Below are 13,385 nucleotides of genomic sequence, written 5' to 3'. Positions count from 1 at the left end.
GTCGCTCTCCGAGGCGGCGGCGGCGGGGCCGGGGTCGCGGAGCCTGGGGCTGGGGGCCCACGGCGCCGGGGGAGGCGGCGGCGGGCGGCTCGCCGCGCTCCTGCTTCTCGTGCTTGCGCTTGTGCGAGTCCATCTGCGACATGCCCACGACCGTGTGGCGGCAGCCGGGGTAGGTGCAGTGGAAGTGCGAGCACTTGAGCTTGTACTTGCAGTCGGCCACGGCGCAGTCGGCGCTCGAGCTGAACTGGCAGAAGCCCGCCGCGCTGATCACGTCCTGCTTGCCGTGGTGCTTGCGGTGCGCCGTGACCTTGGTGCTGTCGGTGCAGCGGAAGCGACAGCGCAGGCAGTGGAAGTGCGTGCTGGTGCCCGAGAAAGGGCAGTCGGCGAAGTGGCAGCTGAGCGAGGCCTTGAAGCGCTTGAAGTCGTCCAGCACGAGGTTGTCCACGCGGTCGTGGTGCTGCGCGTGCTTGTACATGTGCGTGCGCCCGCAGAACTTGTAGCCGCAGTTCTCGCGCGTGCAGTGGTAGTGGGTGACCTTGAGCGAGAACTGGCAGGCCGCGTCCTTGCAGTCCTCGTAGAGGTCGAAGCGCCGGAAGCCCTCCAGCATCATGCCCTCGTCCAGCATCTTGCGCGAGGAGGCCGTCTTGCGCCGCTTGCCGAACGGCGACATGTCCTCAATGATCCAGAAGCGCTTTTTGGCCCCGGAGGCTGTCGGCATGGAGATGGTGTTCCCTGGGGAGGGGGGCTTGGTCAGCGCCCACGTGCACACCCTACCCAGGATTACACCCACGCGAGGTCCCCGATCTCGGCGCGGTGGGCGGGGGGACAACTCCGCTTCCCGTCGCTCTGGGGGCCTCTCCTATGACCACCCCTCCGCCCCCTGGATAGCTGGGGAGCCCCAGGCTTCCCCCTTCGTCATGCGCACCTGCAGGCTGACCGCACCGGCCCGCCCTGGTGGGTGGCGGAGCAAGCAGCTCTGGGGGATGTGGGTGGGAAGTGAGGACACGTCCTGGCGCTAATTGAAGCTGAAGGGGGAATCTAGGTCGGCAGAGTGTAATTACCCAGGTTGGACTGGGGCCAGGACGCCATCACGCACCCGCCTCTAATGAGGGACAGGCCGGCTCCTTCTCCCGGCCGGCTAACCAGTTTCCCCGGCTGCCGGCCTGTCTGCGCCTGGGACCAGCCTACTCACAACAGGGATGCTGCGCGCCCTGAGGCTGTTGGGGGCTGTAACTCCCCGCCCCAAGGCGCACCTTCTCCTTGGTACCAGAAGGTTCTTTCAGGTCTTGGGGTGCCCCACCCCCAGTGGACTGGGAGAGGGCAGCTCTGCTGCAGGGCCAGGACTGGAGCAGGGGCTCGGCCAGCGGATGGTCTCCATCTGTGCCCTCCCCGTCCTGGTCCCAACTGCTTCCTGGTCTTAGGATGCCCCGTTGCCAGGGCCGTTTAATCCACTGCGTGGTTGTGCTTCCCGTTACTCCCTTTCTGCACAGGCAGCTGGGGAAGGGGTGACCGTCCTGGGACTCCCTGCTCCACGCCCCAGGCCCAGCCCTCTCCAGAGTGCAGGGTGGGCACCCTCTGGGCTTCTCCCTCGCGCTGACCCTCCCGGCCCTCCCAGAACCTGCCGAGAAGGCTCAGCCCAGGCACCAGCCTGCTGCCCCATCCATCTGGGGAACAGACCTAGTCCCTGCCTCAGCAGGTGGAGAGAATGAGGACTGTGATGGGCTGGGGTACCCAGCAGGGGGCAAGGAAGGGTCTGGGCCCTGGGGATCCGGGTGGGTGAGGAGTGGCTGCTTTGGGTCGGAGGTCACAGGGCTCTGGCTGGTTAAGCGACAGAACAGGGGCTGAATTCCCTGAGGAGGAACCCTCTGCCTTGGTCCCTGCCATCCCCCTGGGCTGGCCCAGTGCCTGGCAGTCAGGCAGAACGTGAGGTAAGAATGCACGGAGGAAGAGGCAGAGCCAACGTGGTGACGGCACCAAAGGGCAGGGGAGGGCAGGTCCCGTGCCTGCCGGGCGGCAGGTACAGGGTGGGGCTGGGAGGCACCTCTGCCGTGGAGCACTGCCCGCGGCCTGGGCCTCTTCCTGCTTGGCTCCGGGGCTGGGGGTTCAGGCTGGTGTCAGGATCCTGCAAACCTGGGCGGGTCCCAGGCACCAGCAGCTTTCCCAAGAACATCTCTGCCCTGGGTGAAGTCCTCAGAGCAGGACAGGCTCTGCCTTGCCGCAGGGTTAGGGGGGTGGGGCGGGCATGGCCATCTTGGGGCTCTGGCCAGTCACTGAGCTGGGGTGAACCCCAGGGAGCCCTGGCAGTGATGTTCTGGCCTGCCCAGTGCTGAGCAGGAGCTGAGAGGAACTGTCCTTGGGACAGGGACCAGGCTCTCTGGTCTTGGTGGGGGCTGTGCTGTGAGGGGTGCAGAGTGGCCCTGTCCTTGACCCAGCTGGCCACAGAAAAGGGTCAGGTCCTGGACCGTGGCCTCGAGGCTCGGCCAGGGTGACAGACAGCAGTGGAGAAGGCATGTGTGAGTTACCTGCGGCGTCCTGAACTAGGGGGGCGTCACTTTTTACTGGAGTTGGAGTGGCAGTGACGGGCGGGAAGCTGGGCGGGCTGCTGATGGGGTGGGCCAGGCCCCGGGTGGCTCCGAGAGAGGCACTGAGCAGAGAGTATGAGAGACAGGGTGGAGAAAAGAGGCATGGCAGGGAGGGGAGGGGCGCCCGCAGCACGGCCGCAGAGAAGGATGGGGTCAGTGGGGGCTGCGGAGCCACGCGGGCAGCCTCGTCAGCGGCGGCGGCAGGAGGAGGAGGAGCCGGGCAGCCTGGAGAGGGCGGGGAAAAGCAGAAAAAAAAACCAAAACAAAGAACAAACAGAAAGAACCAAAATGAGAGACCCAATGGCAGAAGCGAGTATGATATGAAAATCCGTGGACAGAGGAGGAGCAGACAGATGCCACGAAGAAGAGAGGGGAGGAGGGGGCAGAGCAGAGCGACTGGGAGGGAGCGGCGGTGCAGGGAGAGGTCACGGCGGGCTGCGCAGGGCCTGCGGCAGAGCCCAGCCCGCGGAGGACCTCGCTCTGGGGCCCAGGGACCGTGCTGGGGACAATGGCAGAGGGGCCATAAGAGGGACCAGGGCTGGGCGGGGCCCACCTGCCCCTCTGGCTGGGGGCTGTGCTGCTTTATTCTGTACCTCACAGCTCAAGCCCGGGTTCTCTCCTGGAAACGGAAGCTGAGGGCAGAGTGCCGGGGAGATGGGCAGGGTGGCAGCAGGCGGGGACCCACGTCCCACAGAGCAGCCAGCGCTGCCACACCTTGGCCCGTCCTCCTTTGAGGCCACTTGACCATGAACCTCCTGTCCTAAGCCGGACCCAGCACTGCTGGGCCTCGGAAGGAGGGGCCTGTCCCAGGCTGGCGCTCCCGGGCCCCCGCTGTCCCTTCCTGGCCGCCCGCTCACCTGCTGCGGTGCTCTCGTTGCCCACAGGGGTGCTGGAGCAGCTTCGGTCCATGGTGGAGGACTCAGAGGACACGGCGCCCGGGCTGCAGCCAGTATAATCCATGTACTCGTCCGTCTCGGTGTCCATCAAGCTCGGGGGGCCCTGAAAGGAAGAGGGGGGCCCTGAGGAAGCTGGGCTGGGGGCTGTGCTGCCCACAGGGGCAGGCTGTCGCTTTGGGCAGCCTGGCCCACCACCTGGAAGCAAGAGCGGGACACGAGTGATGCCCTCTTGCCACCCCGGGTCGCGGAGGGGCAGCCTGCCCGCCAGGCTCACCTGGGAGGAGGGCACGCGATCGAAGTTCTTCCCCAGCATCCTCCGCATGTGCTTCCGGGCGTGGGAGGTCATCTGGTGCTTGAGGAGGAAGGAGAACTGGCAGCCCTCCCGGATGCAGTGGAAGTGGCTGTTCACCTGGTTGTACTTGCAGCCTGTGGACACAGCCCCGCTCGGCCGTGAGCCTCCCTCGCCGGCCAGTGCTCATGGCACCCCCTGCGTGTCAGGCACTGTTCTGGGCATGGACCTACGTGGCCAACCAGGCAAATGGCTTCTGGGGAAAGGGCGCGTCCCCATTGGTGGTGTTCCCGTAAGGAGGGCTTCTAGCAGCCTCTCACCCCAACCCCAGAAAGTCCCAGGCCCCCTGGCTGTCCAAAGCCTGGCTCTTGCCTCCAGCCTGCACGCCCGGGACAACAGCAGGCTGGCCCCCGGCCCCTGCCCCAGGGCAGGGGACCCTAATGACCTGTCCACTAGATCAGCCACCTCCCAGCAAGCCACCTGTCCCCACATCTCCTCTGGGGAGCCCAGGTGCTGCCTGCCCCTGGACCAGGTCAAGATGGCTGCGAGCCGGCTGGCCCTCTGCCCTGCCCCGCCCCACCTCGGCTTTGCTCTGGGCGGAGAACAAATAGAGCGAGCCGGACTGAAACGGTATCAGCAGAGGGCAGGTGAAGGCCTGCCCGTTGCCATGGCGCCTGAGCCGGCCAGGTGTCTTATATCATCCCCCAGCTTTGGCCCCAGCTACCACCCAGAACACCCAAACTGAGTAAATAACGGCAACTGAGGAATCCCCTGACACCTGTACACTGAGCCCAGGGACAGCACAGGCCACCGAGGGTTGACATCTGTTGCCGTGATTCCCAGGCCTCTCTCAGGCCATTAATGATTTCTGAATTAATTCTTGAAGGAAAGGTTTGTTGCCGTTCTTTTCTGGCGGTTGACTTTTGACTGCCTCATCCTCCCCCTATGCAATGGCCGGTCGGCTGCAGGCAGCGGCCCCACCTCTGCTCCCCCTGGACCCTGCTGCCATGACCACCTGAATCACAGCAGGCCTTGCGTGCAGCCCAGGTGTCTGCACCCAGCCTGCCTGGCTCCCACCTGCCTTCCGGCTTCCGGTCTCCTCGTGGGCAGACTCCTGCCCCACATCCGCAGGCCCACAAATGCGTGGCTCCATCCTGAGGCACGAGGATGGGCTCTGCCTCCCTCTGCTGGTCCTGGAGCCCCCTCCCCACAGCATCCCCAGGGCAAGCTGGGGCCGGCGAGCTCCTCGGGGAGGCCTTGTTCCAGGGCTGGGGGGCAGCTTCCCTGCCAAGGGCTCAGCTCTCAGCAGCAGAGTTAACTCCGAGGCACCTGCCCCTGAGCTCAAGGCCACTTCCTTGCCCCGTGGCCACCTCCTTCCAGGTCACCCCAGGTCACAGATGCTCTGGGCTGAGCCCACAAATGTACCTGCTGGTCCCATCAGATCCCCAGCACCAAGCACAGTGCTGGCCACAGTGGACGCTCAAAAAAGACCATAGCTTCCACTTCTACCCACCCCTCACCTCCTGCAATAGCACAGAGCCTGGCACACGGCTGCTCCTCCATAAACGTCTGCTGAGTGAATGAATGAACAAACCACGGTCCATTTGTAAAACCCGAGTAGCTTCAGGAGCTCCTAAGACTTACCCGCAAGGCTCTCTTGAAAAGAAAAGGAAAAAAGAACCAGGCCTGGGTGCCAGAGACGAGGCTCCGGGCGTTTTCACCGGGGTGGGTGCAGTGCTGGGAGTCACCCTCACCCCTTTTCCTAGGCTCTTGGGGTTTTGACTGTTCTCCTGGGGTGACAATGCCTGGCCTGTGATATCGTGACATTTTCCGAAAAAAAAACATGGAGCCTGATGTGCGGGGACAAGAAGTGGGTCCCAGGGCCTCAGGCGCCAGAGCCACGGCCCTGCCACCTGCTGTAGTTCCCTGCCCCCCAGCCCTGGCCTTCGGTACCTAGCCTGCCGCACTCCTCACGCTTGGTGAAGTACTTGAATCCGTTGGCTGCCCGCCGCTCAGCTTTCTCATGCTTCTTTATGTGCCACGGCAGCTTGGTGGTGATGTTGGTCACAAAGTAGCAGCCGGTCCTGAGACAGTGGTAGTGCCCGCGCATCCGGAACTCGCAGTGCTGCAGGGAGGGACGGGAGTCAGGGCCAGGCAGGCGACTTGCGTTAAGCTTCCACCTGCTCCAGCCCTCTAGAGGGCTGTGGCAGGCGTGCGTCCTTCCACGCTCAGAATCAGCAAACACAACTGTGTAAAGACCTTTCACGTGTTAAAAAGCAATAAGTCCCTTCTGTCATTTGATTAAAACATCCCACCTGGTATTGTTTCCATCTCTTTCTAAACCCACGTCCAGCATAGACATCACTAATCTGTCTGAACACTCTTGTCTGTGTGCCCAGACCTAGGCAGACGTCACTAATCTATCCTAGCACTCTTCTCCGGGTGCCCAGATAGAGGCTCAGACTCCTTCTCAGTGCAGTCTACCAGGCAGCCCCTACAAGTCTTGGGAGTAGAGACCTTTATAATGAATCTGACCTGCCCTTCCTGTCTGGGGCACGGACAGTTCAATCTCTTTATCTGTCTAATGGGCCTATTTTAAAATCCTAGGCCTCTGGGGAAAGGGAGCATAGCTGTTCCAGGACGCGCACAAGGATGCCAAGTGCACAGTGGCTGCCCAGCATACAATCATCATTGAGGGTTAGGATGAAATGACAGACCTCACCAACTGAGCACCAAGCCGAACTCCTGCCTAGGGGTCTCCAGGGACCTAGGGGCAGACGGTGTCCTTTCCAGACTCTGGAGGAGGCCACTTACAAAAGGGTGTGAGACACAGAGCCTCGGCCAGGAGGAGCTGGTCCCGGGCCCTGCGCCTCCCTGCCCCCACCCCAGGGGCCGCCCTGCCCGCATCGCTGACCTGGTTGGGACAGAGGCACTGCAGGGAGTAGTACGCAAACTGGTCTCGCACGTTCACGAGGTTGTTGTTGGGATTGATGTGGTCCAGGCAGTGGGACTCGGCCTTGCCGGAGGTTTTGCAGACGTACTTGCAGTTCCCAAAGAGACAGTGGAAGTGGAACTTGTTGGCATACTTGCAGTCCGTTGCGAGGCAAGGATCGCTGGAATGAAACCACGGCCCAGAAGGTCATTGGCATTCCTGGTGCCCTCCCCGCCGGTGTCCTGACATTTGCTCATGTTGGGGTTCTGCTCCCCACTCCCCTGTGGTGTACTCAAGAGGAATGGCCCCTGGGCTGCCCTCCTGCTCAGCAGGACGATTCGGCCAGAGACTACAGATCCCAGCATGCAGTCTTGCCTTCTTTTTAGAGCTCTGATGGCACCGAAGGGACTGCGGTATGCAGGCGGCCCAGAGCACTGCATGCTGGGACACGTAGTTTCCGTGGCCACACCCCAGGATTACAGATAAGGATGGCCGCAATCACTTCGTGGATATGAAAATGAGCGATGGTGCTGCCAGGCCTGGCTGATGTGGCATGGGCAGTGCCCTGGCTGTGGCCAACTGACAGGGTGCAGATGGGTGGGCAGCCCTACCAGGAGGCTTTGCCACCACGGGGCCTTGGCCAGTGGGAACGTGTGCCTGGCATCAGGTCCTGCTGAGGCTCAGCTGCTGGGGTTTCCAGGGTCAGCTCGGGGCTCGGGGCTGCCACCCACTCAGAGAACCTCACAAGCCAGCTGAGTGGTGGGGCGGCTGGGGTGGGGAGGGGTGCTGGGTGAGCCCCCATGGCTGGCCTGCCCCGAGCAGCAGCCCCAGCTCCAGAGCTCTGCCTTCCAGGCTCCAGGCAGGTGCGGAGGGGCTGCACCCGGCTTCTGCCCTGGCTGACCACACAGCCGCCCCCGACATCCACACTGGACCTGGGGTGGGAACTCCGACCAAGGCCGGGATGCTGAGAGGGCTGCCACTTTGGGGAGGTGAACAGAGGAAGGGAAGCTGGGAAAGGGGCAGAGAGGAGCACAGGTCCCCTTCCACGCCATGGGCCCAGCCCCAGGTGCTCAGAGAGGGAGGACAGCTGCCACTCAGGCGGTGTGTGTTCACGTCCAATTTATTACTTTTATTGAGAACAGGAAGCCGCACATATCATGATACAGAGTCACCGTTCTCGCCGCAGGGAGACACCACCATCCAGCGAGGAAGGTCCCTCCCTTCCACCCCTGAGAGCTCAGACCATTGTGCAGGTGGCCGGGGGGTGGGGGCGGTCCAGAGGAGGGCCTAGCCCCCTCACCGCCCACCTATGACTTTGCTTGCCCTGCAGAGACTCAGCCATGGGTGTGAGCCACAGAGACCAACAAGGGGACCCGGAGGGAGACGCAGCCCGCCTTGCCGGGCGAGGACCGCCACTCCCGGCCCACCCAGGCTGGTCCTCGCAGCGTCACCAGTGGCCTCTCTGGAACAGTGGCCACTACCTCCACCATCTCCCCCCACCCCGGCCACCTGCTCCGGGAATAGGCAGTGAGGTCTGAGCAGCAGCAACTTTGGCTAGAAGGACATCACCCAGTGACCGTGTCCCAGAGAGGCTGGGGACAGCCGGGGCTACTGCGGGGGAAGGAGCAGGGCCTCCTCAGCTGCCCTTACTAGCACCTACTCCCGAGACACACGGGGGACACAGGGCTCCCGGCTCATCGAGGGACTCACTTCTCCTGGAACTGGAGGAATCCGGGTTTGACCTGGGGCTTGGCGTTTTCTAGAGAAGTCGTTGCCAAGGGCGAAGTGGGCAGGTGAGGCACTGACGCTGGAATCTGAGGCATCTGGGGTATGGTGGAAGCCAGCTGCTTCCAGGCGAGCAGGGTGGGGCTGGAGGGCACGGCGGCCAGGCTGGGAGTGGGCCCCTCGAGAGAGGAAGCCGTGGCCGTGGTGATGGGAGGCGCTGGAGGGGATGAGGGGGCCAAGGAAGGTTTGGTCTCAGCAGCCGAGGCCGGGAAGGAAGCCTCCACATTTCCTTTCACTGCTCCTCCCTCTGTCCGGAAGTGGAAGCTACGAGAGACAGGAGAGGGGTCTCAGGCACGGGAGAAGGCCCTTCCCTGGCACGCCTGCCTGCCTGCCTACGTATGACCCCATCACAAGCCTAGGGGCCCAGTGTCCCCACCGCATCTTCAGTGCCAGGTGCCAGAGGCCTCCCACCAGGAGGGAAGGACTGAGAACACACTGCTATGTCCTCTGATATTGAACTTGGGCTCCTGGCTCTGCCCTAACTACACCTTCCTACTCGTGACCTTCCTGATGTGCTGTCCCTAGCTCCTCCCTACTCGGGAGGGGTTGGGTACAGCACGTCCTGGCTCATGAAGCCCGTCCTTCCAGAACCGGCTCCGACATTTAAGGCGGGGGGGGGCGGTCTCAGACCAGCAGCTGGGGCTGCCTAAGCGGTGAGAAGAGCCTGGCCCGGGGCTTAGGGAGGGAGCGGTGAGGATCTGCTGTAAATGTTTACCAGTTCTGGGTTCAATTACAGTAGGCGGCTGGGCTTGCTGCTCAACGAATTGTACAAATTAATTTCATTATTTTTAGGTCAAAGAGAATCTACAAATGCAGTACTGTGGCTTGGAAAAGCCTTCACTTAGGGTCCCTGCCGGGGTCAGTGCTGGGCCTCTCCAGCTGCCTCTGCAGGAGCATCTGTGGGAGGGAGGGCTGACGGCTGCATGGGCCCGGCGGTGGGGAGAAGCAGCTCTTACTCGGGGCGGGGCCTGGGTGGGCTCAGAGGACCCAGCTGGGGGCTGAGCCAGTGGGAGATGAGGAAGCCTGCCTTTTGCCAGGCAGCACCTCTGAGAAGCCAGCTCAGCTTCTGAGGTCTCGTGGGAACTGCACACGGGTCCTGCTTGGAAGGCTGCTAGAGGCCTGTGCACCCCCTAGCCCCACCCCGGCCCACCCACCCCCGAGCCAGGCTGGGACAAGTGGGGCTGGGTTTAAACGGGCCCCCGGACCCCCACTCACTTGGCGTGCTTGATGGCCCCGTCCAGGGTGCTGAAAAGCGCGCCGCACTCCTCCACCACGCAGTGGAAGTGGGCCTTGTGGAGGAAGTCACACTGCGCGTTGCAGAAGTCCTTGGTGCCAAACCTGGCAGAGGGGCCGGCTGCTCAGAGGAGACCCTGGCGCTCTGGCGAGGCTGGGGGAACAGCCTCGTGGGGGGAACACGTGCCCCCGGGACGAGTGGGCGTGGCCCTTCCCTCCCCCTTTGCTCACACGCAAGCCCCTCACCTGCGAAGGTAGACCTTCCAGGGCTCTGACAGCTTCTCCTGAACCAGCGCCTTCACGGCCTTGCCCAGGAAGGGCGAGGACTCCCCGGCGGGGCTCCCCTCCGCTTCTGTCTTGATGTTCAACAGGCTGCCGAGGCTGGGATTGCCCTGAGACATCTGCGAGGAGGACAGGCCCGTGCTTCAGGCTGGGGACCTCAGGACACCTGACCCGACTGCCCTGGGAGGAGTGGCAGCTCTGGGCCGCTCGGGCCTCTCCAAACTGACCAGAGCATCGCGGTGCTGGCAGCCGGGAGGAGAGGAGGCCCGACCCCACGCGGCTCTGGCTACGGAAGAGCCCTCACTGAATGGACGCTGCCGCAGGCGGCCTGCGGCGCTGCCCCGGCCCCGTGGAGTTGCCGGGGCTCTGCCACACAAACCCCGGGCTGCTAGGAGCCATCACTCAATCGGAGGCCGAGACTCCGGGCACACACTCCAGCCTAGCTTTCCCCAGACTAAGCGGCTCCCTGGTTATTCTCCTGCCAGGTTTTCAAAAGAAGTGCAGGAGGAGGAGGAAGGGGGGGGGGGAAACCCGCACGAATTCCTTGAGAACAAGAGAAGGAACACAAAGGAGGAGCAGAGAGGGAGGGAAGGAGGCTCACGGAGTGAGACCGAGGCAGGCTCGCTGCTGCTGGCAGAGGAGGGGGCGGGGGAGTCCGCGGAAAGGCTCGACCCACGTGGGCTGTGGGTCTCCGACAGGAAGGAACAAGGGGGCGCAGGGAGCAGTGACCCAAGAACGGAAAAGGGGAGCAAGAGAGCGAGCAGGGGAGGGCGGAAGGCAGAGGGCACGCGCACCGACCGGGCAGAGGCCAGTGGGAGGCCATGGGCCCGGCAGGAACCCCACTCCGTGAGGTCCGGCCCGGGCCCAGCTCCCTCCTCAGTAGTCACTTGTGTACGGTAACCTAATTAATCTTGCTGTAGTCAAATTTATCATGTGAAGGGGGAAAATATATTTGCGATGATGTATAATTTACAAAGACCCTGCATTATTTAAAATAAATATTCTGGAGCGACCTCTGCAGAAGGCGTCCGAGACCATTACTCAACCTGAAAAGTGGAAATGGATGCTTTGCTCCCACTTTGGTCTCCCCCTCCACCTTTTTAAACAAACAAAAAAATATATAAAATGAATAAAATGAATAACCAGGAGTGAAAGAAGTTAGAGGGCTCCGGAAAAGCTTTTGGAGCCCTCCATCTGAAGGGAAAAAAAGGGTGTCAGAGGCTGGAATATATTTCTTCAGCCAGTTCATTAAATTAATTTGTAAGCAGTGGCTCTGAAATTATATCCGATGAAAAATGGCCTCAAAATTTAAATGGTACAAACTCATCTTATTAGAGGCAAAACATTAAAAAACAAACACATCCCCCCCCACCCCCCAGCACAGCTTTAATTTCTCTGGGTGGGGGAATGGGAGGCGTGTGATGGATGGTTCTTACCTTATTCATAAGCGAGGATAAAAGAGATGAATTTGCCGGGACTGCGTGGCCATTTGATTCATTACTGGAACACACAAACCAAGGGGCTTTAGCTCAGACAGTACGTGGGACCGGCCCCAGAGACTCACCCCTCCCAGCCGGCCCCTGGGGCTCTGGCCCCGCCTGCTACATCTGCCTGGGCAGGAGGATGACCCCTTGTCAGGAAGGGTTGGCCCCTGGCCCCATGGAGTCTGGCTCTGAGGGTGCTGTCCCCAGAGCCTCCTGCAGGCGGGCAGAGCTGGGAGGCCTGGGCCTCGCCTCACCTGGGCTCCTTCAGAGTCAGGTCTAAACTGCGGTCCTGGGAGGCCTCGTGGGGACCTGGGGCGCCAGCACTCTCACCGGGCTCCTGCTTCACCGGGGCTGGGGGGAACCTGGCAGGGGTGGACTGCTGCCCATTTCCTATGGGGGAGGGGGGAGGGAAGATGGTGTTAGAGGGACCGAGGGCTTCATATGGGCACAAGCCGGAGCCCCCCGAAGGGAGGGCAGCGGGCCGGGTGGGCTGGGGCCCCTGGGGAGCCCTGGCTGCTGGTCAGTGGTCCTCCCCACTGACATGATGGCTTGTGACGCTTCCCCCTGTGTGGCAATTCTTCAAGTGATAATTATTGCAAAATTATGTCAAAGTTGTCCTGGCTCAGGGCCTCCTGTAGGAGAAGGGCAGGAGGATGGGGAGGGGGCTGGGACGGGGGCGGGGGCCCTTCCTCTTCTCCACCGACTGTCACAGTCAATTTGTGGAGCTGCCGCTTAGGCTTTTATTAAAGACTCTGTTAATGCTGAGGGAAAGTGGCAGATCGAGACTGGGAGCTGCGCCCCCTCCGCAGGTCCCGTCCCCACTGTTGCCGGGGCGACAGCCCTGCCTTCCACTGAGCATGCCCAGGAGGGGCATCTGCTGTGTCAGGGCTATGGAAGCTGACAGCCAATCAGAGCGGTTCAAACTATGTGACCTCGCCCGTCAAGCTGTCCAGGGCAGGGATATGAGGCCCACCCTGGCCAGGCTGGGCTGGATGGGGTGGGTGGGGGAAGCTGGCGGGGTGTAGGCATGGCGGAGAAAGGCTGGAGCTGAGCGGGCAGAGGATTCGGGAGGCCAGGCAGAACAGGGCAAAAGAAGTTGCTGACAGGACCATGTCCACCGAGCCTTTCCCCACAACCCCCAAGTGACTGAGATGCTAATTTGCCCCGAGGCACTGCAGCTGATGGAGAGCTGCTTCACAGACGGCGAGTGGCATTTTATTAAAAAATAAAGGGAACTGGCCCCCTTCCCTTCGCTTGACCTTTCTTTTCGGGGAAGGAGCTTTTTCTAAAGAAAAGAAAGTACTTGACAGTCTGGCCACGGAGCCCAGCGTGGTCCCAGCCTGCAGGCACCTCGCCGGAGGCGCGCGGCCCCGGGCAGTCAGGCCTGACACCCACACTTGGGAGTGGAAGGTGGGTCACAGCTGATAGGAGCGTCCCACTGGGAACATGATATTCAGTTTTCAGAATTCAGAGTCCACATTCCAGGAGCTCCCCAAAGCCACTTGCCCAGGGTCCCTAGGGAAACAGGGCTCTGACCCTCCTGCCAAGCACTGGTCTCTCTGGGGGCACTGCGCAGAGCCCTGGGTGGGCTGCAGGGACCCTCAGTCTTGGCGGGTTTCAAGACAGTCTCACAGAGGAGCAGGGTGCCCGGGCTCAGAAGCCAGCTGTTGAGGTCCAAGTCTCGACCTGGCCACCTCCCAGGGGGTATACTTGGGGACAGACTATGCCCCACACTGTTCCATCAGCTCCACAAGGCAGGAGTTTGTCTGTCTTCTTCCCTGCCGTGTCCCCAGCACTGGCTTGGTGCCTGGCCCACCAGCAAGCTGCCCTCAGTGAGCACCAGTGGTTGATCAATGAAGGAAGGAAGGAAGGAAGGAAGGAAGGAAGGAAGGAAGGAAGGAA

At 62.0% G+C, this 13,385-nt stretch overlaps 1 protein-coding gene across 2 annotated transcripts in view; it reads right to left on the bottom strand.

The window, feature by feature from the left end:
* CASZ1 (castor zinc finger 1) overlaps positions 1-13,385 on the bottom strand; it is a 147,533-nt gene that overhangs the window by 709 nt on the left and 133,439 nt on the right. Inside the window, exons 10-19 of one of the 2 annotated variants that reach the window (XM_029229537.1) lie at positions 11,738-11,873; positions 11,436-11,499; positions 9,964-10,118; positions 9,700-9,822; positions 8,410-8,748; positions 6,682-6,880; positions 5,721-5,892; positions 3,753-3,904; positions 3,440-3,581; positions 12-732 (exon numbers count right to left, since the gene is read on the bottom strand). In XM_029229537.1, coding sequence (XP_029085370.1) covers positions 12-732; positions 3,440-3,581; positions 3,753-3,904; positions 5,721-5,892; positions 6,682-6,880; positions 8,410-8,748; positions 9,700-9,822; positions 9,964-10,118; positions 11,436-11,499; positions 11,738-11,873 — 2,203 coding nt within the window. Of the gene's footprint in view, positions 1-11; positions 733-3,439; positions 3,582-3,752; positions 3,905-5,720; positions 5,893-6,681; positions 6,881-7,813; positions 8,749-9,699; positions 9,823-9,963; positions 10,119-11,435; positions 11,500-11,737; positions 11,874-13,385 lie in introns of those variants that run through there. The other variant, XM_029229536.1, reaches the window with a different exon arrangement.

The sequence above is a fragment of the Monodon monoceros genome, unplaced genomic scaffold (assembly GCF_005190385.1).
Source record: "Monodon monoceros isolate NGI ecotype Baffin Bay Population unplaced genomic scaffold, NGI_Narwhal_1 Super_Scaffold_18, whole genome shotgun sequence".
Taxonomy (NCBI): Eukaryota; Metazoa; Chordata; class Mammalia; order Artiodactyla; family Monodontidae; genus Monodon; species Monodon monoceros.
The sequence above is the reverse complement of the archived record's forward strand: the minus strand, read 5'-3'. Positions and strand labels throughout refer to the sequence as shown.